Consider the following 26,033-nt stretch of genomic DNA (forward strand, 5'->3'; position numbering starts at 1 on the left):
GAGCCAGCCTCTTGGCAAAAACCGCAGCAGCGCTCCACGCATGGCTCCTGCTTCCCCGTTCCTCACCTCTCTCGTCTTTGCGGGCATGTAACCATTCACTGTTCCTACACTGTGACTCGACATTCCCCCCTCCCCATTCGCTCCCTTCACAAGCCACCGGCCTCATCTTACATCCTCCCAAGACATCCCCCAAAGCGGTATCAACAGTAGTGTAGGCGACCAGCGCCTGCCCGCTTCTCTGCCGCCGTTATGCCGCAGCTAATACTGCACATCAAACGCCCTCCTGCAAGCCACCCACCCGCTGTGCCGCGATCGAATCGAAGCCCTCCTCCCCCGGCCAAGATCGCAAAACCTGTACCGCAGACCGCACACCGCGCCCAATCCACCGAGAACACGACCGCGTCCATACCTCGTGACTCCTGTGCCACACGCTCGCAGAGGACAAATCCATCATTTCCTCACAAATCCATTGCCTGATGGAGAGTCACCAAACATCTCATGCCACCACCCAAGGTATTGCACAAAATGAATACATAAGGTACCTCTCTGCTTGATGGAGCACATGCGGGGGAATGCCCCCCGAGCTCGACCGGGAGGCCCACAAACGTCTGCGTCCCGTCCTTGTTTTGCGGGCCATTTGTCGGACCACATCTCCGAGACGGGTCCTCCATACCATGTACATCAACCCAGACTTTTCTTCTGAGATACCCATTGGCTGTCGTCGCTTCAGGCTCCATTACCTAAACTGAGCCCACTGAAAGTTCGCCTGCCTCCCGCACCTTGAATGGACCGCTTGCGAAGAAATCATTCAACCCGTCGCAGCTGCCCATGCCCACGCTTTTCCGTGCAGAATCCATCTGGTCAACGGGGGAGAAAAAATTTGCAACGTCCTTCTTAGCAGACGTGGTGAGAGATCCGGAATCCCAGACCACCCCCTACCATCGCGCCGAAGAAGACGACTTTGCCCTGGCATCGGCCGAGGCACGCCGCAGACGACCCGAAGTACGGCCCACCACCCGATGGCCCCCCCCCCCCCCCCGATCACCAACCTGCTGGAGATCGATAACTCATCTACACTACTGCACCTCACGACCCCGACTCATTTCACAAAGCGCTTCTCGTCACTCTGCGCGGGAAAAACTGAAGACCTTTGCGGTGACCTGCCCACGCCTCGGTCACTTGCGCGCGCCTCTCATACTTGAAGGAATCCGCGCTGCAACGTTACCCCGAAGTCTGAGTTACGTGCTCCAAGTATCTCCGTCTTGGTCGCTATCAAGCTACAGGACATCCTCATTCCGTGCATTCTCGCGCCGATTCGGTGCGACGCCCATGCCCCGGCACGACAGGCCCTACCGCAAGCAACACGAAAGCGAGAAGCTTTCAACAATGTAACCCCCCCGTCGGCCTGTCGCCGGGACCCCGATCTGTCAAATGCTGCCATGCACGCCCGCCAATGGTCCCAAGCAAACGGTCCATCTGCTTCGTCTCCATCTTGCTTGGTCAACTAGCCGCAACCTCTTCGACGTGATCTCGGCGCTGCTTCGCTCCGATTGCAGGCTCTGCGAACCTCCCCGCTTGCTGTCCCTTGCCTTCGCGGGGAAAGCTGATGGTCAAGGTACAGCCTCGCAGCCGCCTGACCAACGAAGTCAGCCAGTGAAAGCCGAGGTCGAAGATGTCCTGCCTGAGCTCGTTACCCTGACAAGCTCCCAGTCGGGAATCTGTGGCAGCGAGCTCGGCGGACAAGGGACTCCTGGCTCCTCCTCATGTCAGCACTCCTCTTGCTCGTCTCGGTTGCGGCTTGGCTGTCGTCAGCGCCACCCCAGGGCTGAGCGGCAGACAGTCTACTCATTTCGCCTGCCCGTGAATAGCATGCTTAGAAGCTCTGCGACGAGATGGCACCGGTGCAGGGGTCGGTGTCTGGCAAAACGTGACTTGTCTCCATGTCGCAAGACTCATACGGGAAAGTCCAATACTCGACTGGCCTTATGGACAGCCAAATAACATGCCTGAGCCTCATCGCGATGGTCGTTCACTGCCGCTCAACCAGGTCCTCCATGGCCGCCCATTCATGTCATGCACCATACAACCCATTAGGTCCAGAGACCATTTCCTCTCCACATCCGTGCACAAGGCAGCAGAGTGCAGTGAGAAAAGCGGCGGCGCCCCGAGGGGACGCTGCCAGGTTTGCAAGTCATCACCGGAACGGATCCCCGTCGCCAGGGACCCAGGCCGCCTCATCGCAAAGAGCCCGCGCAAGCTTCCGAAGAAGCTGCGAGAACAGTCCTGTGAATCGTCAGCATGGGATAGGGAGCGCAGGCGTTGGCGTTCTACCGCTCCCGCGATGGGGACCGGTAACGCTGCATCGGTTAGCTTTCTAATGTAGAATGTCCTTTCTTTGATTCAATGCCCACTAGGGCTGGCCCATGCCGTGAGGAGTTGGCGGCCCGTACCAGAGGACGTAGAGAGACCCGGGCCTGTAAAGTCAATCCATGCCGCCAACTTCCCCGTTATCATACAACTCGTTTCGTCAAAATGAAACTGCAAAAACCTCTGAAAGTCTCTAGCCCGGCGCTGATCGGTCGGGCTGAGGGTAACGGGGGTATCGATGAAAACAGCCGCCTCTCCTGACTCCATCTCCGTACTACTTTCTGTACGGAGGCCTTGTCCGTACCCCGTGTAAGCAACGCAGTGTGTATAGCAAATGTTCCTGTAGCCTGAGAAGTCCTCCCCACAACATTCGAAGAAGCCCGTCGAATTTGAACAACATCACATGTCGAACCATCGTTCACGTCTCTCGATCGCGCCATCATCTTCACTCACTGGTCGTGAAGTCTGCGAAGGTGTGCGCGCTGGTTACGGAACGATGAGTAGTTGCCGGCGTAGATCGCCTCCAGGATGCTGGTCGGCTGGCTGGCGCGGGAGCCAAGCTGCGACAGCTCCGCCATTCTCTTCTGTAGCCTCTGGTACGCGTAACGGAACTCTCCCAAGATGCGGCCGGCGTTGCTAGAGCCGCCCGAAATGTCGTTGGCAGGGTTGTTAGGGTCAATCACAGAGAGTCGGTCGCGATTCTTGTAGACGACATCGGGAACTTTGGTCTGATGGGGGTATTAGGACCATGCCAACGCATCGGACTGGGGACGTACTTTGTGCATGTAACCGGGAGGGTTCAGACGGATAGCCGTGTTCGTATAGTCGAATCTGTTTCCGTAAAGATCGAAGAATTCCATGAGCATTTCACCAAGGTGATGCTCAGGGATGAGGTTTCGGCTTTGAACCTGGGGCATGAGCTGAAGCATGCTAACGACCATGCAAGTGACGGTGAAACTGCCGATGCCTCCGTTGACAGGCTCGTTGAGACCACGCATGACGAGGAAGTGCTTGATCATGGTGACGAGAATAGGCATTGCCGGGTACTGTTCCTTCCACGCAGCAAATGTCTTGATGGCTTGGGGACCATCAAGACGGTCAAATGAGATGTCGACTCTCAACCCGGTCTGGGTGTCAATGTACTTGACCAAGGGCACCTTCGCGTGACCAATGAACTCCATGGTGCTGTAGTTGGAAATTCTACAGCTTGACAGGAACTTGCCAAAGTTTCTAAGGGGCTTCATACCAAAGAACTCCGAAGGACCGCCGTTGATCCAGCGCTTAGCACAGACGACCAAGTCCATGTCGGCCGTGGGAAGATACAAACCTGACATGAACGATCCAAACGGCTCGAGATCGTGGTCTCTGTAGTTGCGACTTGTTCTCAAGGCCCTGCGAAGCTTTTCGACGAGTCGGCTGCGCATGGCATGCTCAAATTCACGAGGCCTGACCATTTCGTAGAAATCCACAACTTCCTTGTGCAGCCTTAGACAGGTCAGTATGGGGCTGCCGGGGTGGACTGTCAAACTCACCAAACGCTCATGTCTGACGACTTGGAATGGTCTGCCTTGATCCAGGGCGTAGGGTCCTCGTGCCTGGTGACTTGCCATTCGGGAAGTATGTCACCACCGACGGGCATCTTGTTCACCTTCCGCAGAGGGCCGTAGGTGGGTGGCTTGATCTGGTCATCTACGGTGCGCTTGCGCGAGCCAAGTGCGTCGTCGGCCACGACTGGCTTCGGAGGGAGGGCCGGTCGGTTGCTGGCGGAGGTGGATGGCGCCGTAGAAGCGGCAGAAGCGTTGAAGTGACCGTTGGAGACCTGGTCGTGGCGGGGAGCAGTAGGCGGCTCTCTGAACACAGCAGCGTCAGGCAGGGAAGGAGGGGGGGGAGGAGGAGCAGGAAGGGACGGCGGGGGCGGGGGAGGAGTCGGCGATTTGGAAGGAGGCAGAATGATTTCTTCCTCCTCGCCATCATCGCCACCATCCATGTCAAAGGAAATGAACTCCTCGGCCTCGGTGCTCGCAGCTAGCTTGTCGGCAGCAGAGTCGTCGACGCGAGCTTTGCGAATCATCTTGACCATGTCCTTCTTCTTGCGCTCCTTGTCGGCGTCGGGCGGGGGAAGTGCGGTGTACGGATCTGGGTTGGACCACTTGGGCACGCTGTTGCCACTTTCGTCGTTGTCGTCGCGGCGGACGCGCTTGTTGGAAGGCTCGCCCGAGTCGTCGTCAGAGTTGTCCGAGATGTCCATGTCGGCCTCCTCGTCGTCCGAAAGCTCGTCTATGTCGCGATACTTGGCGCCGCCATCGGCGTCATTGACGAGATTCTCATCGACGCCGTCGCGGCGAGACTTCAGAAGCTCGCGCTCGGCCGGAATGATTTTCTGATATCCACCACGACCTCTGCCATAGGGACCCCCGCGGCCGCGACCGCGACCGTTTCGTCGCGCATTACCTTGTCCAGGGCGGTAAGAGTCGCCGATGTCGCCCACGCCAGAGGGCTTGTCCACGCGGAAAGTGAAGTCGCCCTGAGGGGGTCGCGAGTCGGGTCTGTAGCCATCATAGCCACCGGATCTTCGGCCTGTGTCGCCTCCTCTGTAAGAATCATAGTGGCCGGAGTGCCTCGGTGGTGATCGAGATCGGGAACGGCGGCGATACTCACGGTCCTCTGGCCAGGGATTGCGCCAGCTATCACCAGCCCCGGGAGGACCCTGGTGGCTTTGGCGGGAATCGTAGCGATCACGGCCATGGTTGCGATTGCTGTCGCGATTACCTCTCCGAGGTGGGTATGATGGTCTGTATGAGCTCATCGTGTACGCGTTGTGGTGTGGATACTGGTGTTGACGCGTTGAACTTTGAGCAACAGCACCCGGCACTGAAACAAATTTCGGGAGGGCGACGTCAAGATGGGACCCAGTACGAGAATTCAAGTGCCCTAAGATAGCCGTATCGATAACACCACGTGATCGCGACTGGCCTTATCTAAGGTGAGGTGGGTGCCTTATCTCAAGTGGGGTCGTGCGCAAAGCCTGTCACCGACCTTTGTCTCACTGCTGAGTTCCGTTTTCAATTCTTCACGGGCAACACTGAAGAAGCAGGCAGGTGTCAAACTAGACAAAGGCTGGTTGTGCTCATGCAGAACGCAGCAGAACAAGGTGCAACCTGCAGTGCTTTTATACGACAAACACATCACCATTTCCTGACCCTCTCACTACGCCACTTGGAATAAACCACCAAAGCTCAGATTGAAATCAAGCTCGGAAGACGTCAGGATGCTGCTGCATCGTATGAGATAGCAGAATCAGTTGACCCGAAGATGTTTTACGTGCACACATCAAAGGTGGGAAGGAGCATTTTCGAGCTAACAAATGAAATTATATGCATTCTATGGACGACTTCTGATTGCAACCTCGGAACCCTTCTCCTTACGACCCCCACGTTGATTCGCGATTTCCTTCACTCTCTATGCCATGTCTCTCACTTAGGGTTAGTTGGCTTGAACATTGCGGTCAAGGTCTTCTGTGCCAGACTGGGAGAGCTCTTCGGCTCTGACTTGGAGATCCTATGACGACGATCTTCGACGGGACCAGTGGCACTACCCTGGGCCTTTGCTTGTGTGGTGGACTTGCGAGGGCGTCCGACCTTGCGTGGCTGTCGCGGTGTCCCTTCAACGTTGACCTGAAATTGAAATGGAATGGTGAGTGGCTTCGTTGCGACGTGTCCCGCAATATGGAACTTACCTCAGTGACTTCGCCATTCGGCTTCGCGGCGGACTTGAGAGGGCGTCCGACCTTGCGTGGCTGTCGCGGTGTCCTTTCAACGTTGACCTGAAATTGAAATGGAATGGTGAGTGGCTTCGTTGCGACGTGTCCCGCAATATGGAACTTACCTCAGTTACTTCGCCATTCGGCTTCGCGGCGGACTTGGGACGGCGTCCGCGCTTGCGTGGCTGTCGCGGTGTCCCTTCAACGTTGACCTAAAATTGAAATGGAATGGTGAGCGGCTTCATTGCGACATTTCCCGCAATATGGAACTTACCTCAGCGATGTCAGAGCCGTTGAGGAGCTTGCTAGTGTCAATCTCTGAAGAGCTGTGAGCCGGCGGGCTGGAGACAGGGTCGATGGGCTTGGTGGGTGAAAAATTGAAGCTCTGGATGGTCATAGGGCTGGAAGTGAACGTATCCTCCTGGCCAGCGTCCAGTTCGATCACTGGACTTCGGGTCGGAGTTGCAGCCGGAGTGACTTCGGAAGTAGATCTGGGGCTCCGGATTGGCGTGGAAATGGGGCTCGCAGCATGCTTGATACCAAAGGTTCTCTGAGTAGGTGCGGGATCAGATCCAATAATGGTTGCGCGACTCTGGACAAAGGCCGGCGGAGGGGGAGAGCTCATAGAAGTGGTTACGGGATTGGAGCTGAATGGGTTTCCAGGGCTGGCTCGCGGGACTTGCCTCCAACAGAATCTATAGGTCCCAGCCTCCCTGTCGTATATTTCGTTTAGGGAATGGTGCATAAGATCGTCCATCAGTGCTTCACGCTGCAATGTGTCAATAGGCATCCCGCAAAGGCTGTAAGCCCACTCACCGCTTTTTCGAAGCCATTTATCCCGTAATCTGGATCAAACGATCAATCAGAAGGATCTATTCAAATTAAGTCTGACTAGCAACTTACGTCGAGCACCAGAAACGCCATTGACGCTGTCAATCACTTGGCTATGGCTGGTGAAGACCCCAAGATACTTGCCCTTTGACACCACATGGTATTGAGATTCACCTGGTGGGAGTTGACGAGGAGTTTTGGCCGTGTATCGGCGGGCTTGTGCTATGGCCTTCTCCAGGGCATCTATTGCTAGTTGGGATTCCGCCCCGTAGTAGTCGAAGCCTCGTCTGGATAACGGCGGGGGAACATCTTTCAACTCTATGATGTGATATTAGCAGAGTGCCGAATCCGAGGACAGCAGAGAAAGACTCACTGCCTCTGTAGCGCTGGTAGCCCATCGTTGGGGCTGTAGGGAGAGCTGTATGCTGGGAATCTTGATTCGTACGGAAAATATGTGAAAAGATAGGGTACGACCAAAAGACTTGCAATCTGAGGGATGAATCTGATTTTGTAGACGACGTGTCACGGAGATACGCGACAAGCGATGATTGATGTCACATTCACTGCTTCCCATTGCCGTCCTGTTGCCAAGCGAAAACGAAGATGGATTCTCAGCTGAATCTCAAATTATTTCGATCTTGCGCCAAAGAACCTAGTGATCTCCGCTAGCTTCTGCGATATCCACTCGAATTTCAAGAACGCTGTGAACTTGAAGACATCGTCGTCTGGACCCGGCGTAGGTGCGGTCCGGGTATGGAGTTCGTAGCTTAGCATGGGGCGACACTGGCTGAGGCCGCTGCCGGGGCTGGGGTGTCGGGGGCGGGGCCGGTCGGGCATCAGGACATAGCTTCAACCGCACGGAGATCGCCTCTGTAAGTTATCAATAATCTTATGGACGCAATTTCATTCCTCTGTTCGGCCTTCCTCTGTTTGGCCTCCCCTAAGCTCCACACGCCAATATGTGGAAACGCATCACTGTCTGTTTCAAGGGGCCAAAGCTTGGAATGAGGCGATCGCCGAGATGAGCAGAACAACACTTTATGGGACTCCTAGGATGGTGATGCCCACACAAAGCTAAGTGACTGGAGGGAGAAAAGGTGGCGTGCCCCAACTAAAGCATTTATTCGTACTCCATTACTCATCATCCATAGAACGTTGGCACGAAAATGGAGGGGCAAGAAAGTATCCAGTATCTCATGAGAACCTGTTGAGCGGGGACTTTTCGTACCCCATGTCGCAGAACATGTGTTGTATCGTCTCAAGTTGCCGTAGGTACTCAAAAGGTAGCTACTGAGGTAGCGGCCTCTGAATCTACATGTGGCATGGAACTCCGCAGCCATACTTTCGAGAACAACCTGAATACCCACTACCCAGGCAAGAAGTCCCACGATTCCATTGCAGGTGGATGATATGGATCTCATGATGCGGATTGCCCCAGGTCGATCACCTTCATAAATGGCCCTGTTTCGTGGCCCGCCCCTCTGGTAGAAGGGTGTGCGAATCATGACACAAAATTTGAGATGTAAGAGAGACACACGCGGATGTTCACCTCCGCCTCGGAGGCCCACTGGTTCATTACCTGGTAGTCCTATCACCTTCTTTTGCTCTCTTTTACGGATGATATACAAGTTTGATCAGATGGGCCGTGAATGAGTAATTGCAATGGAAGGGCCTGGCCGCGTCAGCTGCCGCGACTGGTATTCCTGGCCGTCAACCCAGTGTGGTATTTGGTCCGGGAGAGATGGATGATGGCGGGCATTCAAAGAGCCACAACAGCGAATCTTGATGGCGCGGCGCGGTGAAAACTCTGAACCTAGAAGGAACAAGGCAGGTCAGATGCCCAGATACCTTGGAGTTCATCCCCATCCTCCGATATTGCTTTCTTTTACGAGCTTTCTTTAACGAAGCGTTGAGACACGTTGGCTCCGACTCTCTCCTCCTTGCGCCTGTCTTCTTCTTCTTCTCTCTTTCCCAAAGGAGTACCAATCTGCTTTCCGAGACCGGGAACGAACTTTTTATTCCCCTCGCCGCACTTGAAGACTTCAAACTCCTGGACTCACCGCTGTGAACCTGCCTAGATCTGAAGTTTTTGCCCTCCCGGCCGCCTCACTTGAAATGAAGTGAAAAGCGTATCAGCACAGATGTAGATATTTCAGCTAATCTGTGACGTGCTCTTGTGTTAATTTGGCGTTTGCGCCGTAGACAACATCATCCGTTTCACTCCACCAACTCGCCCCTTCCACTACCTGCACTCACAATCGAACATTCATCCTTGACTCATGCCCCCGGGGGATCCTTCCTGGTATTCTCTCTCTGTATTATCCAGGATAATTAAAGACCGACGAGATCAGTCGGGATGAAGGAATTCAATAAGCGTCAGGTGATCTCGTCGTGAACGTCTCTGTGACTATCTCTCCCATGGTCGCTGACGACACCGAAGATCGCCAGCCGTGTGATGTTTTAAGTTATCAGATTCTGAAGCTACATGTCCCTGGTTGGGGATTTGTTCCAAACGCATTGCCGTCGAGTTCGGCTGTTAGGATGATTACAATCGCCTGCTCGAATCTTCGACGGTGCACAAAGCCTCTCATCCTACTCCAATCATTGATCATTAATTCCCCTAGCGTCGGACGTGCGCAGAAACTTTCGCTCGGGTATCGTGTCCCGACGGGCATGACCAAAATCCAGTCTTATCTTTATAAACCCTTGGTCGCCCGTGGGCAAGGTCAATCAGAGCTTTGATGATGATCAATTCAATGAATGCTTGTGCGATATCCCCCGTTTACTCCGTCTTTCGCTTTCACGGGAGTATATTATTATCATGCCGGGGGAGGACCCCTAGCCCCAACGTCCAATCCGAATTTTGTATGTAATGCAAATGAGGGACGATCACTTTGTTCAGAACGCTTCATTTGGGTACCACTGAGTCAGAAGGTGTTCTTCCGCTCAACGGATCCTCCAACGCCCCCATCTCCAGCAATCTTACTGTCCGACCTGTGACGAAGCTTTTCGGGAGAATAGCACCGGTGGGTGAGTAAGATCAACAGTACTCTCTAGGGCCGTCTCCCGAATTGTTCCTGCGAGCAAGATGAAGTTGTTGTACTCTTTTTGCGGGAGGCTGCGTCGTAACTAGAAGCCTAAGAAACCTTTTAGTGTGTAGGCGTCTCAGTCAAGAGTCTTAAGTAACATCACAAAATGTGACGAATATCGCGCATTACAAATGCCTTCACACTCTCATCGATTTAGTTCAATGTCTTCTACCTCCGACTTTCACGCCTCCACGCCTCCTTGCACAACTCTTCGCGGATTCGCCGCAGGTAGGCTATGAATGCGACGAGCTCTTCTCCCTTGAACAGAATCCTCCCGTCCACGACATCTTTCCATCCTTTAATGGTCGCCTCAATGTACTCATGATCCAACACTGCGGTATGTACTTGGGTTTGATATTTAGACCATGATCATCTTGACTTTTCTTCTTGTAGCAGTCCCTGCACAGGAAGCATTCAGAACAGATGAGGCAGAGGCAAGATCTAGCCCAGGAAGCGAACTTGGCTATGGTCATACAGCCCCGTTGCATAAACAACATAGTATCTTTATCCGAGATAGCCCTCATCAGTGGGTCGCTTCGCATGCGCTTCCGGTATCCTCGTTCTCAATATCATCGTCGATAACTTCTGCTCCGTCCTCCTGGCAGTTTCATTCTGCAAGCAGAGTCTAGATGAAATATTTGTGCGGCTAGAAGAATCTGCACTGCCCTTCTGAGATTCTGCCCACCTTTGAAGGTCCCATTGAGAATGCCCAGCAAAGTCGTCAAGAAGACCACACAGCCCCGTTCATTCCCGACGAACGGCCCCAGGAGAAGCCTATCGATCGCACCTAGAAGCTCCCGCCTGCGCTTCATGTGAGGCCTGCCTGATGGGTGTGAGTGTAGATGTATTGGGTTCCGTACAAGTCTAGGTACAAAGGGGGCGTGAGGTAGCCCAAGTAGTGCCCTGTGGGGCTACCCTCATACTTCACCTCTGCAGGTTCCCGGCAGAGGCGGAATAAGACCTCGTTCTGGAAGATATTGGCGGTGTTCAATGTGGCCGCAAGCGCCTCGCCCGTCACAGCAAACCGCCAACCGGTGGATCCGCTGTCCAGCGCCTGGTCGAAGACGACCCTTGCAGTTTGTAGCTCTCTTGTGACATTGATGTGGAGAAAGCCAAAGTCGACGAGTAATGGCGTGGCTGCGTTGTCATTGTAGGTCGATCGAGTCCTGGTACATTTGAAGGACGAATGCTACCTCACCGGACTCGACTGCCGCATGAAATACGGCCTGATAGACCAAGTTCCAGTTGTCCCAGCAGATGTAAGCCAGTCATTCGTGGGGGGCACTGTTCCGCGGCGCAACCCCCTGGTTAACCGGCGCAGGCGCACCCTTTGGGGGCTTAACACTGAGGTAACCACTAGTGATTGGCTACTCAGAGAAACTCACGATATTTTCTGCTGTACTGTGAAAACACTGTTTCTGTCCTCATTCTTCTGGCTTGCGCTCCGTCTGCTGGCCTATCCTCTACTTCTAAGGCTTCACTTGTAGAGGGCAGGGCTAAGCCAGCTAGTAGAGGGAAGCCCAGCCAGCAGAAGGAAGCTCAGCTAGCAGAAGGAGGGCAGCATAGAGAACAGAGGATAGAGGACAGAGGATAGAGGACAGAGGACAGAGGACAGAGGACTGCTGTATTCAAAGGTTCGATGTACACGAGCTACGCAAAGTCTCTGGCCCGCTGTGTCATACCTCCCCATCATGGTGTCAATGCTGTGCCACTTATGGACATTCCTTTCCACCCCGGTCTGATCCCTGGTTTTTCTTGAAGCTTTTGAACACGTTACTATAGTACACGTGGATTGGTTTGGTGGGCTCGAAAGAGAATGCAAAAACAGGGTTGAACTTGCAAAATGTCAAACGTGACATTGAGGGCTCTGGCCCACACGAAACTTTGAAACTCCCTTGTATGTTCCACACCTGGGCATGGGAGAGTTTGTACGCCCGGTTACCTCACCTCAGGTGGCATAGATCAGAGGGTCAGAGGTCAGTGGGCAGAGCTTTCAATCAATCGTGCGAATGTGCCGAGTTCGCCCCTCTAATTCTCGGCTGCACCAAATTGGTGGCTGGGGGCGTTTAAACTTAGTGCCACCGGTTCACGAAGACACGTAAGACCTCCGATTCTCGGCATAGTTCTCTACCTTGATATACGTGGACCTACTAGGATACTTTAGTATTGTAGGCCGGAGGATCCGGTTCCCGCGCCTCACACTGCTACGTAACACCGCAAACTAGGAGCACGTATGCCCGGCCAGTGAGGGTCCTGTCATAGGAAACCTCCTTGGTTGTTGTTTGGTGACAGAAACATTCAGTCTACGTGCCTGTGACGGGATGTCTTGACAGTGTCCGCTGGCTCATTCGGATGCCTGAGATCTGAAGCTCTTCCAATGTGAGAAAAGAACTTGCAGTCAGGGATTACTGGTCGGTTTGAAGGCCAGTAGCAGCAACTTTAGATGACAACTAGTGACGGGATTGGAGCCGAAGGAAAAAGCAAGTGATGTGCTCCCTCGCCAACACCATCTCAAACATTCTCTTGCCCAAATGCACTCTGCTTGACGTGTGTTTGCCGCACTTATTTGCTATTGACAGCCAGATGTTGCAATGAGCGATGGATAAAGAGATACAGTTCATGAGGCGTACTGCCTGTGTAGAAGTTTGAAACGTAGTCAGGCAAATTGTATCAAAAGTCTCTTGCCGTTTAGGAAGTCGCAGCACATCCCGCAAAGAGAGCGCAAGCTATGAGAAAACAAGCCGAGGAAACTTTCCAACCATTGGAAAAGCATGGAAGGCTGATGATTCTTCTAGGTACCTTTTCAGCCTAGCCACATCCAATTTCTCCAAGACGAGATGCAATAGCACAAGGGAAAATAAAAACGAAAACAAGAAGCAACGATCCCATTCCATAGTTGGGGGTTATCAAAATAAGGAAGTGAACTTGGGAACGAGCTGCGACGGAGCTGAATGCGGCGCGGAAGTGATATTGATTCTATTGAAGACTACAGTAGACTAGTACCCGAAGTGATTCCCATCTATGAAATCCCCCGGATCAAGGTGGCGCGAACCTTGTTCTTGGGAACCTGCTCCCATTCCATGCGCACGCTGCCCAACATCCTATTCCCCTTCGTCTCTCTCGCTGAAGGTTGCATCCAAATCTAGCTGCTCCCTCCGCACTTTCCGCTTCTTAGTGTTCCCTTTTTGTTTCGCTGAATCTTGATCCCCCCCTTCAGGTAATGGTTCGTCGACGTGGCGCTTTTCCAGTCGCGGCATCGGCCGCGATCGGCATTGAAGTTGCTGTTGGTTGATGGCGGGTTTGTCCACTGGCGCAACAGTCTCAGCTCCTGGGCTAAGGTGGCTTTCAGTAACGTCACGTTGGTTTTGCGTGGCGGTTCCTTGTTCGGAAACGGCCTCCTGGCTCTGAGTGGTAGCGTGCTGGCCTGGAACGTTGGTGGCCTGATCCTGGCCGGCAGCAACCTCGTCCTGACCAGGCGCGAACTGGTCATGGTCAACGGCATTGCCCCCATTCTGAGCACCAGCAGGGGTGACATCTTGAGCAGCAGAAGGGGCAGTTCTGGGCGTTGACCCCTTTGTCGCCCTCCATTTCTCCTTGGAACTGTTGTCCAGGTTCAGCTTGGTCAGAGCGGCAACCACGGCTGATTCAGCCATCATTTTGGCTGCAGCTTCTGGAGGCGGATTCTGAAAGTTGCGTAACGCCCACCCTGGGGACACCTGGTCGTATCTCTTGGCCTCCTCATGCATTTTACGTGATTCTGCATGTTGACATGTTGGGGACCAGGCTGCGTGGTTTGTGTCCAAAGTAAACCCACTGTCTCCATTATCCTTTCGGGACTGCAAGGCATCATAGCAATTAGGGCAGCAAAATAGCAGCTTGCAACCGAATGACCAATGGCTGCCATTACATACGCCACATCTGGGAATCTCCTTTACGCATTGATCCTTCATGTGTCTAGGCTTGGAGCATTTGACACAGATGATGGGGATACCGCGGATGTCAAAAGGTCTAGAGTCTGTGAATCAGTGCTTCAATTCTTATGCATCAACCAAATAGTGGTGAACTCACCTCATCCACCCAGTGTGCGCCAAAATGGTGATCCCAGTTCGGGACATGTTGAGGGCCTCATTCATATCCGTGAAACCAAAAGCCAGCTTGCGATAGCTATATCTTATGTGGCAAAGGGTGTGAACTTTCCACTCTTCCCTCAATCGGTGCAGTTGATTGGGGTCTTCCCTCCATACTCTTAGTTCGTTGTGCGCTTCTTCTGAGAAGTCGAAGCTCTCAGCCTTCACCCAGAATAGGTCGGGGACATGAGTGATCTCGTGGAAATTGAATTTCTTCTTGATTTGGATCAAGTAGGCAGGGATCGCAGCTTTGGATTCCACCGTGGCCACGGAAATCGTTAGTACCATGCTGTTGTCGTGTGGCTTTGTTACCCCTGTCACTGCTTCGAATGGCTGGCCTTTGGGTTTGATTTCCCGAAGCATGTTAGTGATTTGCTGTGGTTCCAGGAGCCGAAGTTTATCGCGATCCGACTTGGAGGGTATTTTCAGCTTGATGGTGGGTGGCGTCGGAGGCGCTTGTGTTGCGAAGATGCGGTGGAAACAGTTGGTAACACTCTCGTTGATCACGTCGACGAAGAACTCGCGATTGAGTTTGTGGCCATAGGAGGGTGAGGCAGGCGGAGGCCGGGGAGGGGGAGGAGGCGGGATGGGCAAAAGGTTGGGCTTGATCCTTCCCCATAACCGTTGACAAGACTCAGGCGTAAGGTTGTTGATTTGCATCGATAGATCATCGAGATGGTCTTCCAATTGCTGTTGCATGACTGCCAGAAAGTTCGAGGTCAGTAGACTGGATAAGCTATGGTAGCATTGGATGATGACTTACGTCGGATTCTTTCGGGGCTGGCGTCGGGGCTCATGATGGTCAATCAAGGGCTTAGCCTGATGAGCGAAGCCCGTATGAATATCACCAAGACGTTTGATTTGAGACCGACTTGGCTTCAGTGCACTATTGCGTACTGTAAAACCAGAAGTGACGGTGTGATGAAGGAGTGGCGATTTGTGAGCGAGCGTCGTGATATGCTCTGGATTTGATGTCCTTTACCTCGAGCTTCAACAAAACCTCGAGCACACCACCATCAAGCACTTCTCCGCCGCACTTTATGACGGTAAAATGTCGGTGAGATCAGACCGTATCCATTATTCCCCAACAATAAAATGGCGCAGAAAAATTAGTTGCGACCAGATACCGCCTCGTGAACGTGTATGTGCAAAACAACCACACCCCCTGGCCCTGTATCATTGTGACTTCGTGCTCATGGGTCAAGGAAGGATTTTACGTCCACTAACTAGTGCATGGTACTCTGGTCCAGGACCGGAGTTCGTCGGCCAGTTGGAAGTAGACTCATTCGAATCATTCAGGGATTGCGTTGTAGACGGAGGTATACATACCATCGTTATGGTCCCGTCTTTGTCAGGGGATCCCGTTGTTTTGCCAGCAGGTCCACTGAGATCAACATAATTAGATCCAGCGCGACATGGACCCCAGAAGAGCCCACTTGGTCACTGCACGCAGTAGTCAACACAGGCAGGCTTCCATCGGCATCATCTTTCAACTACATCGGCGTGACTCGGCGAGGCCATGATGATCCTTGGGGAGGGGATGAATCACAAACAAGCGGTGACTATGAGAAAGAACTTCGGCCGCATCTCTGCGTGTTGCTGTCAGGGCCAAGTGGAGCTGACGGCAGACTCAATGGGGTACCCCGAGGCAAGACTATGCCTTTGGTCGTGTTCTTTTTCCTTTTTTTTTTGTTCCTCGCTCTCCAACGGAAAGGAGAAATTTTACAAGTGCCACTTCAGGACGTATGCCTCCTTATTATCGTCCAAAATTTCCGCACAACAAGTGAGCATGCTGCATTGTTGCTCTAGTCAGTCATCAAATAGTTTTACTGAACATATGTCGTCTTGATCCTACGTGAGTGCTCTTCTTATCACTAGCTTACGTTGCCCACTAACCCTGGGATTCCTGAGTCTCAGTCGCTGGCAACCTCTTCTATGAGACGCCATGGCAAATACGTTAGATGGCGCATCTGCCCATGATGCTCGCCTTCCAGGTATAGGCGACGTAAAGTCCTGGAAGGTAGACGACCTTCGAGTCGCGCAAATCAATGTCAAGCAAGCGCGCAAGCGTGTGCTCAAGCTGAGCAAGCACATGGTCAAGATGCGACAGCAGTGGCATGTTGTTGCGATTCAGGACCCTCCGCCGGATCTGCCATTCCTTGGTCGTAACTTCAAGCATTTCAGATTGATCTACCACACGGAGGGTGGAGTAGATCTCAACGCATACAACAATCCTCAAATGCGGCCCAAGTTGAAGCCAAAATCTCGGGTGAAGCGCGACAAAGACTTGGGGGACAGTTGCAAGGAAAAACCGCTCTACAAAGTTGCATTTTTAGTGCACAAGGCGATTCCCGAAGCCGACTACAGCATTGACTGGCATCACAACGAGAAGAACGAAAAGCTTCTCGTTACTCTGAGGCTCAACACAGCTTTGCTCGCGCCAATCTTCATACACAATGTTTACAACCACCCTAACGGATCGCGAGGCAGTCTGAACATCGAGAACCTACTCCACTTGTGCACTATCAAGGGATTGGTCCTATTTGTGGGAGACTTCAATCTGCACCACCCCCTATGGAGTGGGAACAGTCTTGCTGCTGGTCGCATCACTGATGAATCGAGGAATTTGGCAGCAGGGTTCACGGCGGCTAACTATAGGTGTCTTTTGGATCCAGAAGTCATCACGAGCACGTGGTCCCGCTCAGATCAATCTGGTTCCAGCGAGTCAACCATTGATCTGGCCTTTGCGTCGGAACCACTCCAGTATCTTGTTCGGTCCTACGTGAAGCTCGACGGCGTCAAGGGCTTCGAATCGGACCATCGGGTTTTGGAGACGACCCTCAGAGTACAGCCTAATCGCCGGACTGATTGCCGCTATCGCTGGCAGGAGGTGACGCGTGCGGCCTGGCGCGCTGAAGTCGGGCCAAAGCTGAAGGGAATTGAGTCGCTTCCGTTGAACACCGAGACCGACCTCGACCGATTTTTCGCCGAGGCAGACAAGATTCTCCAAAATGGGAGAGACAAGCTCGTTCCTAAGAGCAGGCCTCCCGACATCAGCACCAGAGTCAGGCCTTCTGATCCTGCAGATCGAGCTCCGGGCAGGACAAACAAGTTCCAGGATCAAGAGAACCGCAACGACAATCGAGAGGCCTCCTCCCGCAAGAACAAGGCGCCAGGCGCGGCCGCTACGCCTCAGAGTGCACCCAGTAACCCGGAAGCTTCGCCCACAGAGACGCGCCACCAGCGGACCAAGAACTGGCGCATGTATTTGGCTGATCGGAAAAAGTGTATTCACAAGCTGGCCTGCCTGGCCATTCGACTGGCGGAGGCATCTCCTAAGACGGATATTCCTGACTTTGAGGAACACGGAAAGTATTACCAGACGGTTGACGAGAAGGCTGAGCTGCTGGTGCGCAAGCTTTGGCCTGATTCCAGTGAAGCCACCGGGCAGCCACCCGCACTGGAACTTCCTGATCTTTCAGGTGAGATCAACAGTGAAGACACGGCGCTCATGAATCTCAAGCCTGGAGAGCTGGCCGACACGGTCCGCCGTATGCCTGCTCATAAGGCCGAGGGAAAGTCCGGTATATCTATCGACGCACTGAAGATGCTGCTGCCCTCGAAAGATGACGACGAAGACCTCCTGACGAATGTCTTTGAGCGGCCTCTGCAAGCCTGTCTCAAGTTATGCTATCACCCAAACAGGTTCAAGGAAGCGATTACGGTCATGATCGCAAAGTCTCACAAGGACCCGAAACTTCCGACAAGCTATCGGCCCATCGCCCTGCTCTGCCCCATAGCCAAGATTTTGGAAAAGCTGTTCGCAGTCAGACTCACGCGTTGGCTGCTGAACTCCGGCGTACTTCCCTTCGAACAGTATGGGTGCCAAGGGAGAAACACCACCCAAGCTCTCGAGTCACTCATCAACGCTGCTTACAACAGCTGGACTGATGGCGACAAGGATCGCTATGTGTCCATTTACGCCCTTGACATCAAGGGCGCGTTCGACCGCGTTCGCCGTGCGCACTTGCTACGGATCCTGAGGGAGTATGGCGTTCCGGACTGGATGATCATGTTCGTCTGGTCGTTTTTGTCTGACCGAAGCACAACCGTCCGCATGCAGGGAGCAATGTCGAAGAAGTTTTGGGTGAACATCGGCATCCCGCAAGGAAGCCCTCTGTCCCCCATTCTCTTTCTCTTCTTCTCGATCCCTCTGCTCAACAAGCTCATAAGGGATAAAGGATTGGTCTCTAACGAAAACGCTGTTCTGTACCAACTGAAGCGTTTTCTGATTGCCGCATTTGTTGACGATATCACCTTCTTAATCGTCTCCGACTCCGTCGAGAAGAGCAACAAGGCCGCAGAAAAGTTGTACAACGCCTTGGTTGACTTTGCAAAAAAGGATGGCACCACATTCTCCGCTGATAAGACACAAGTGATACATCTCTGTAGGGCAGGCCAGAAATTCAACGACAGCATGCCTAAAATCAAAGATGCTCCTCCGAAGGCAGAAAAGGCCATCAAGATTCTCGGGCTCTGGCTGGATTATCGTCTGACATGGGAAACGCACGTGACAAAGGTAAGCGAGCCTGCCGATGAGCACCGTCTGTCTTGAGACTGACCCTGCCTCGAAAGATTGTGAACAAGGCCCGGCTGAAAATGTTCAACCTACGTCGCATTTCTGGGTCAACTTTTGGCCCAGGACTCAAGAAGCTTCTGGCCAGATACACTAGCGCTATTCTCCCCATCATCAGCTACGCATGTCCTGTTTGGTTCGCGGGGTATGACGAGAGGAAGTACACCGAATCTGGGAAACCGCCGGGTGCCAGGTGCCGGTTCTCGATCAGTGCCAAGCTTGTCAACAGGCTCGAGAGCGAGCACAACTACTTCTTGAAGCAACTGTCTGGGGCTTATGCCATGACCACCGGCTTCATCCTCCTCAAGGAGCTCGCAGTGCCAACGATTGCTGTTTACCTAACCAGGCTTGTGCGAACCTACTGGGCTCAGGTCCTGGAGACGCGGTACGAGGGCAAGTTGCTGAAGCCCAGTGGGGATTACCCGGACCAACACCCTTATGTGCTTGCCGCAACTGATGCCCACAGCAAGGTTTTGCAACCGGCAAAAGAACGGCTCGAGCTGGAAAAGCCGGTCGACGAGGGTGCCAGGTACAGGAAGCTCAGACGACTCATCAAGTCCATTGCAGACGACCTCGTCACAGACCAGATGCAGACGGATTGGGGCGTGTTTGTCGACATACGCAGCTGCGAGAATCGGTACTTCAACAAGCTCCCTCCAGCCCTCAGAGGGACGTGGGGGAAACATAACTTCAAGATCTACGAAGACTTGCTCAAGGCTCAGAGCACTATCCTGCTGCATTGCCGGACGGGTGTCAATGGTCTCAACGCATGCTTGAATTTCATGTCTTTCAAGGTACGTGCTGTGCTTCCTTCCCCCCTTCTTCTCTCCCCCCTTCTCTCTCCCCCCCTCTCTCTCTCCCCCTTCCCTCCCCTCTTCCCTCTCCCCCTATTCCCTCTCCCCCTATTCCCTCCCTCCCTCTTCCCTCCAACGTCCCCCCGCCTCTTCTTAATTCCCTCACTACCTGGCTCTCCACCCTCGATCCATCCACATCCATCTGCGGGACGAAACTGTGGAAATCTGTTCACACCGCTGAGGGCACCGCTCCACGGCTTACACCCTTCTCCCGCACCCCCTGTCTCTCTCACACACACCTCTCCCACTGGCCTTTATCACACGCCTCTCCCGATGTTCCGCTCGCCACGCCTCTGGCGCCATTCTTTGTGGGCACATCCTGTCACGAGTGTCTTGCACAGCCGATGAGCCCACACGGGTTGCGTGGCCCTGGCGGGACAAGTTCAGAGTTTTCACCGCGGTTCGGCGTTGTCAGTCAGCTTTCTGTCTGCTCGACCGTTCTCTTCGCTATCGGACGTCATCGAACTTTCGTCTTAACTCTGTTCTCGTCCCTCCACGTTCCCAAACCCGGGCGTCGTCGCCTCTCATCGACTTTTCTGCACACCTCTGTTCTTTTTCCCCCTCCACGTTCTCAAGCCCAAGTCCTGTCGCCAAAACTCGACTGACTCACACGTCTCAGCTGGCCCCCAGCTCTGCCTGCCCCTGCGGAGCCCGTCCTCACGACGCCAGGCACCTCTTCATGGAATGTCCCTTGTTGGCCGCCCCGAGGAAGCACCTGAAGGCCGCCATGCATGTCTTCTGTTTCCACGTCCTGGTCACCGACTACCCCGAGCTGGCTGCCAACTTCGCGATCCGATACTTTTCGCTCGAGCAGTTCGCATGGACGGCAAAACGCCTCGCCAACCCTGACTTTGGCAACCTGCCAACGGGGGGGTCTTACGCTGGGGCTGGGGGAACAACATCGCTGTCCATCAGGCCGAAAGCTAGATAGAGTAGACAGCTTCCATCAATCCAAATGTTTCAACCGCAGGCCTCTGGCCGTTCACTGTGATTTTTACCTGCTTAGAGCGACAGACCTCCTAACTCCGTGCCTCCTGACAATACACACAGCCTTCGGTCACGTGATCGTAAGTAAGTCTTCCCCCTTCCGATCATTGAATCATCTTGACGTTCGAGTTGGACCAGCCTGACGACCTCCCAAGTCTCCGACCATGTCCGTCCGTCCTACCCATCGCCTCAGCAACGAGAAGCTGGCTGACCATTTCTGTCTCACGCAGCTCTCCCAACCTCAGCCGCACTTACATGTGCACGTCAGTCAGCGCGTTCTCTCCTTGCTCTCCGCGTTTCGTCCAACCGTGCTGACCCGTCTCCAAGCACCAGACAACTTCACCATCTTCAACTTCACTTCGGCAACGATGTAGTTTGTGATTACTCAATTACTCAATTACTGGTGCGTCGACCGTTTGCCCGGCTCTCAAGGAACGTCTCCCTGCTGACACTTTCATAAGCAGACTACTGAACTGTCGACCTATCCTCTCTCTCGCGCATCACCCGCGCCGCCGTCAGTGAGCCCACCTCCGGCGCACAGCCTGCCGACCGTACCGCTGACGATCGACCAGAACACCGTCCCCATCACTGCTTCGCCGTCCGCCATGTAAGTCGGGACACACTCTTTTCGTCATAGCTGCTGCACCACTGAACCCTGCTTACCAGAGTGGCTTCTTTTGGAAGCAAGTCGTCACTGTCGTTAGTGAACAGCGCCCCATGTGTCGGCCGTCTAGTACATTGTTGACTTGAGTGGTTCAAGCAGTCTTCTTGTTCGATCGGGCCGGCTGACGCCTTCGGTATGCCTTGCGTCGTCCGCGAACAAAGTGGTACGCTGAGCTGACAAGCCCAGCAGCAGCTGTGCCGTCGTCAGCAACGCTCTCTCTGTGTAAGTGAGTCACGATTCTCAATCTCCGAGGTGCGTTTGACTAACAGTTTCACAAGCAGTCGGCGCAAGGCGCACTCACCGATGTTCGTATGTTGTTTCCCCAAGGAGTATTCGACATTAGCTCACTACTCAGAAGCCCTACTGGGTCTGGGCCTAGGCTGCCTCTGCCTTAGCATTGCGGAGGGCTTGCGCGAAGAAGGGCCACTCCTCAGGATGGCTAGAAACGCGCGTAGCCTCTGCGCGGAGGCGTCTAGGGCTGTCGTTTATCGCCTTGATCGCAGTGTAGAGAGGGTCCCCTCTAGGGGTATTCATGAGGGCTCTAGCTATGGCTACCCTGACGATACGTAAGAAAGACCTCTGAATCTATTGAGTATATATAGTAATGTGACTTAATACAGGCTGCTGATCGGCGAAAGAGTGCTTGCCGAATTCGAGGGCTTCGTTTATCGTATGGATGTTGTTCTGCGTAGCGATGCCCTCAGCCGTTCCCTCGCAGAAGGGCGTGCCTCGCGGGGTATGTCCCTCTTATGTTCTATACCTTCTCAGGAGACTAATATTTCACCTCAGGGATTGGCGTTCTTGTATATCTCTTGTGGTGCGGACATGGTGAAGGTATGTTTTCTATGAAATCCTATGGGTCTTACTAATTAAAGCTTCAGGATTTGTTGTGGGTTGTAGGTATGCCCTTTGCTTTGTGTGATACTCCTTGGTTCACACTTCTTAGATGATAACAGGTTGTTAACATGGGTTTGAGGATGAGGAAGAGGAAGAGGAAGAGGGATGGGCACAAGGCCCTGCGCGTAGGTATTGCATCAATCCCCATGCTTCTCGCTCATTGCTAATGTGTTCTCTAAGCAGCAGAGTTTTTATGCTTCTGGCTGTGAGAACCTCTTCTGACGACCTCTTTGGTTGAGGAGTCATCTCTCGTGTGGTGGCGTTGTGAGTCAAAGTTCCTTCTGTATCTTAGACCTGGGCTGATCCGAGTCAGCGCAGACGACCTCTTTGGTTGAGGAGTCATCTCTCTTGTGGCGGCGTTGTGAGTCAAAGTTCCTTCTGCATCTTAGACCTAGGCTGATCTAAGTCAGCGCAGCACCTCGCTGGAAGGTTCAGCGAAGCTGTCGTCAGTTGGTTTCAGCCAATTCGCGGTCACGAGCGTATGCTAATCTCTGCCAGGCCAGGCCATGAGAGCCTCAGTGACCCCTTCGGCCCCGATATGATCGGCCCCGCTACGTGCGGCGCCGCCGGCCCCGCGCCGCGCGGCCGGCGCCGTTGCTGTTCCGCCGGTCTATTCGGCCAGGGCGCGCGTTCGACTTTGTGCGGTAAGATCGTTGTTTCTTGGTACACCTGAGTCTAACTAGAACTGTAGGTGACGTTCAGAGGGTTTGCCTGCCAGCAGGAACGTATGGGGTTTCTGTACTGTTTTCCTTAATTGGTAGAGGGCACAGGTCAAGGTGCCCATATAGTGTTTCCAGAATTGTGCCCGCGTATAGGGTGAATTTTGCCGTAGTCTTTTTGCGGGGGGGCTGCGTCGTAACTACAAACTCAATAAAAGCGTTTGACCCGCTAAACAATGCCTTCCTACTGCCTGTGAATGATGTCTTGCCTTAGACCATGTGTTCTGGCGCACCTCAAAATCCACGGAGCCTTTGAGTCATCGTTATGAAATGCTGTGGCGGACAGTGTTGGCGGAATGACGTAAGCTTGAGGATTTCTGGCCATCAGGTCACATTGCGCCGGAAACTTTATCATCTCCACTGCACAGCTGTGGCTGGAAACACGACCGACACCAATATTTTCTAGCATATAAAACACCTGGAACCTTCCCTAATTCATACACTGTTTCTCGCTCCCTTCCTCCTCATATCTTCAGCAATACCCACCACCTATGCACCACCTTCGCCATTCACCGCCAAAATCTTCTTCCGCAACACTCATTTAATTTCAGATATGACGGTTCATTTATTTGATCTCCCGCGCGAGTTGCGGGATTTGATCTACCTTCAATACTTCCTGTGCGATGGCGGTTACATCTTGGATTTCAACAGCAATAAGCTCAAATGTGCAGACGGCGCACGCATTGATCTGTCGTTGAGGCTTACGTGCAAGAAAATTGCAAAGGAAACCAACGGTATAGCACTGTCGTCTAACGCTCTTAGGTTCGTGGCAGTTTGCCCTGAGGATCAGGAGCAACGTGAAACCGCGGGACGCTTTGGTCTGGCGCTGACAGAGCTGCACCTCACGCAGAGCTCGAAGCTGGACCAGATCTACCCGGATACCCTGAGTGTCCCCGATGATATTTGGAAGGATATCTCGGCAATTGAGCCGAGGCTTGCGCCGTATGTTGATTTTCTCCGGCGTAGGCCCAACGGCTGGCGCATCGTGGAATTTTCGAGTGGCACACGCCGTCGGTTGCCATCTATCATTGAGAGACCTGAGATCGGCCATCCTGGAACCTGCGGAGAAACGCCGTCCGTCTTCCGCAAGTTTGTTCGTTCTGCACTAGAAATAATTTTAGCGAACAAACAAAGATTCGAACCGGAAGAGTTCTCTCAGTTCGAAAAGGCGGTGTTCGACTGGGACGAGGCCCGAATTGAGGGTATCGTCGGCATCGACCCCATTGCATGGGAGATCCCGACATTACAAAGTCTTGACCGGTACTTGCGCGATATGTGTCCCGCCACTGCTGCAGAGATCTCAGAACTGTGGGAAACTCCTAACGGAGGGATCGACCTAAGACTCATTAAACATCACTACTCAGCTGCGGCTACCGCCATACGGTTTTTATGCTCTTTGCCTAGGGACTCTCGCTTAAGCATTCGGAATATTATTCTCAACGAAGATCGAGCAGCTGTTGCATTTCCGGAAGCGCACGGCCTAGGTCTCATTCCATACTGCCAGGAAAACCCGCGCCTTCGCGTGGAACGCCGCGTCAGTATGTGGAGAACAGTCTTTCAGACCGAAACGGGCACTTTTATCTCTCCAGCGAAACCAGACATTTATAACGATGGCCTTCTGGCGGGTCTGATCTCTCGTCCTGTGGCAGTCTGGATCTCGGAAGCCCTAGAACTCGAACCCGCCGGAATGCCGCCTGGCTCCTTCTCGTTAACCTTTGAGGGAGACCAAGCATGCTCGGAGGTTTTCCGCACCGTTGTGCAACGCGACGCTGCGTGGCAAGCCGCAGTCGACTTATCTTTGGAAAGGCAGATTCTCCCTTCATTGTCGTGGGTTACGAGGAGAGTAGACGGATGGGCCAATCACGCAGCTGAGACCAAGTGGTACGTTCTTGAAGGCTTCCCGCAAGCAGTGCAAGATATCGTGGCAGGCAAGTCCATTGTCAAGTGCAACTTTGACGTGGGCGAGGCATGGGACGTGGAGAAACTGGTTGAAGAGAGGAAGAATTGGACAATGAGCGATTGGCAAAAGCGCTGGGAACGGGGTGGCGACGAACGCGTCAATCCCGACCCGCCGTCGCCGAATTATCTGCAGCTCCTTTGCGACAACAGCTTGGACACGAATCTACCAGTCATGTGAGGTGAGTTCTGCAGTTTGGACGCCAAGGGGAATCCGGAGTCTGTTGGACTGATTGTAACCAAAAGGTCACTTCCGGACGATGTCGATAAACATATCGCAATACGAGAAGAGCAGATGTCTAGTTGTTAATGAACCACCGAATTGAACCTATATTGAAAAAAATGAGTGCGATTAGCAATTTTGCCGTCGATACCAACCCGAACTTGGAAAATTTCTGCATGTACCTGACGGGGTCTTCTAGGAGTGGAACGATCTGGTGAAGCCGCCCTCCTCCCACAATCCGACGCAATGCAGCATTCGAGATGGGACGAACGCGATGTGTGAACGCAATGTGCATGCAAAGCCTTCTCCGGAATTTCGCTTCATTTCAGATTCTACACCGGTTTCGCCCTTGCAAGTCGCATGGCCTTCAACCATAAACGGGTAGGAGGACGAAAACAGTGCGACAGAGATTGCACTGCTGTGGTCGGCTCAGCAAGGACTGATCATATGAGGCTTGGGTTGTGGGCATCAGCAGTCAGAATATCCTCTGTTGTCGACTTTCTGGGTGGACCATCTCCGACGCAATTGACGACGGGCTACGTTCTACAACTTGATTTTCGACAAAGCCATAGCCCACTTGCTTCCAGACTCGATCGAGAGGCTGTATGTCAGGAAGGTCGAGAAAAGTTCCACAATACATGCAAATGGATGTTGTGTCCCGCACTTCTTCGTAGATGATGATAATCTTCGTCACAGATCCAAAAGCTGGAATTTCAGCGGCTGGACCGCCGCGTTTCGATGCAAAATTGCAACGAGTCCACCTCAGGACGAGTACTGTGATGAACCGCTGGGGAAAGAGAAGGCGGAGCATTAAAGCACGAGAGATCTGCTTTTGGTTGCAAGCTGAAAGAATCCCTAGTATGGGCACCGCAACTTGGTGGACGATGATTTCACAAGCGTCCGAGCGTGTGGCTCAACAGTCT

At 53.3% G+C, this 26,033-nt stretch overlaps 3 protein-coding genes across 3 annotated transcripts; 2 read left to right on the forward strand and 1 right to left on the reverse strand.

Annotated features, from left to right (window-relative positions):
• Positions 1-2,194: 2,194 nt before the first annotated feature.
• PAP2 (Poly(A) RNA polymerase protein 2) lies at positions 2,195-5,173 on the reverse strand (the record flags this gene model as incomplete). Its single annotated transcript, XM_036646378.1, has 6 exons — positions 2,195-2,283; positions 2,332-2,357; positions 2,412-2,474; positions 2,821-3,095; positions 3,144-3,852; positions 3,900-5,173. The coding sequence occupies 6 exons, from the start codon at positions 5,171-5,173 to the stop codon at positions 2,195-2,197; spliced, it is 2,436 nt and encodes an 811-aa protein (XP_036488270.1).
• Positions 5,174-16,119: 10,946 nt separating this feature from the next.
• Positions 16,120-20,595, forward strand: CGCS363_v014530 (putative RNA-directed DNA polymerase from transposon X-element; the record flags this gene model as incomplete). Its single annotated transcript, XM_036646379.1, has 3 exons — positions 16,120-18,753; positions 18,810-19,604; positions 20,284-20,595. 3 exons carry the CDS (start codon positions 16,120-16,122, stop codon positions 20,593-20,595), a joined length of 3,741 nt encoding a protein of 1,246 aa, XP_036488808.1.
• Positions 20,596-20,815: 220 nt separating this feature from the next.
• Positions 20,816-25,068, forward strand: CGCS363_v014531 (uncharacterized protein; the record flags this gene model as incomplete). The annotated part of the gene is made up of 8 exons (XM_036646380.1): positions 20,816-20,914; positions 21,116-21,169; positions 21,224-21,258; positions 21,502-21,537; positions 21,597-21,881; positions 21,936-22,051; positions 22,105-22,149; positions 23,483-25,068. 8 exons carry the CDS (start codon positions 20,816-20,818, stop codon positions 25,066-25,068), a joined length of 2,256 nt encoding a protein of 751 aa, XP_036488781.1.
• Positions 25,069-26,033: the final 965 nt, after the last annotated feature.

Source organism: Colletotrichum siamense (assembly GCF_013390195.1).
Source record: "Colletotrichum siamense strain Cg363 chromosome Unknown KSG_Cg363_contig10, whole genome shotgun sequence".
NCBI lineage: Eukaryota > Fungi > Ascomycota > Sordariomycetes > Glomerellales > Glomerellaceae > Colletotrichum > Colletotrichum siamense.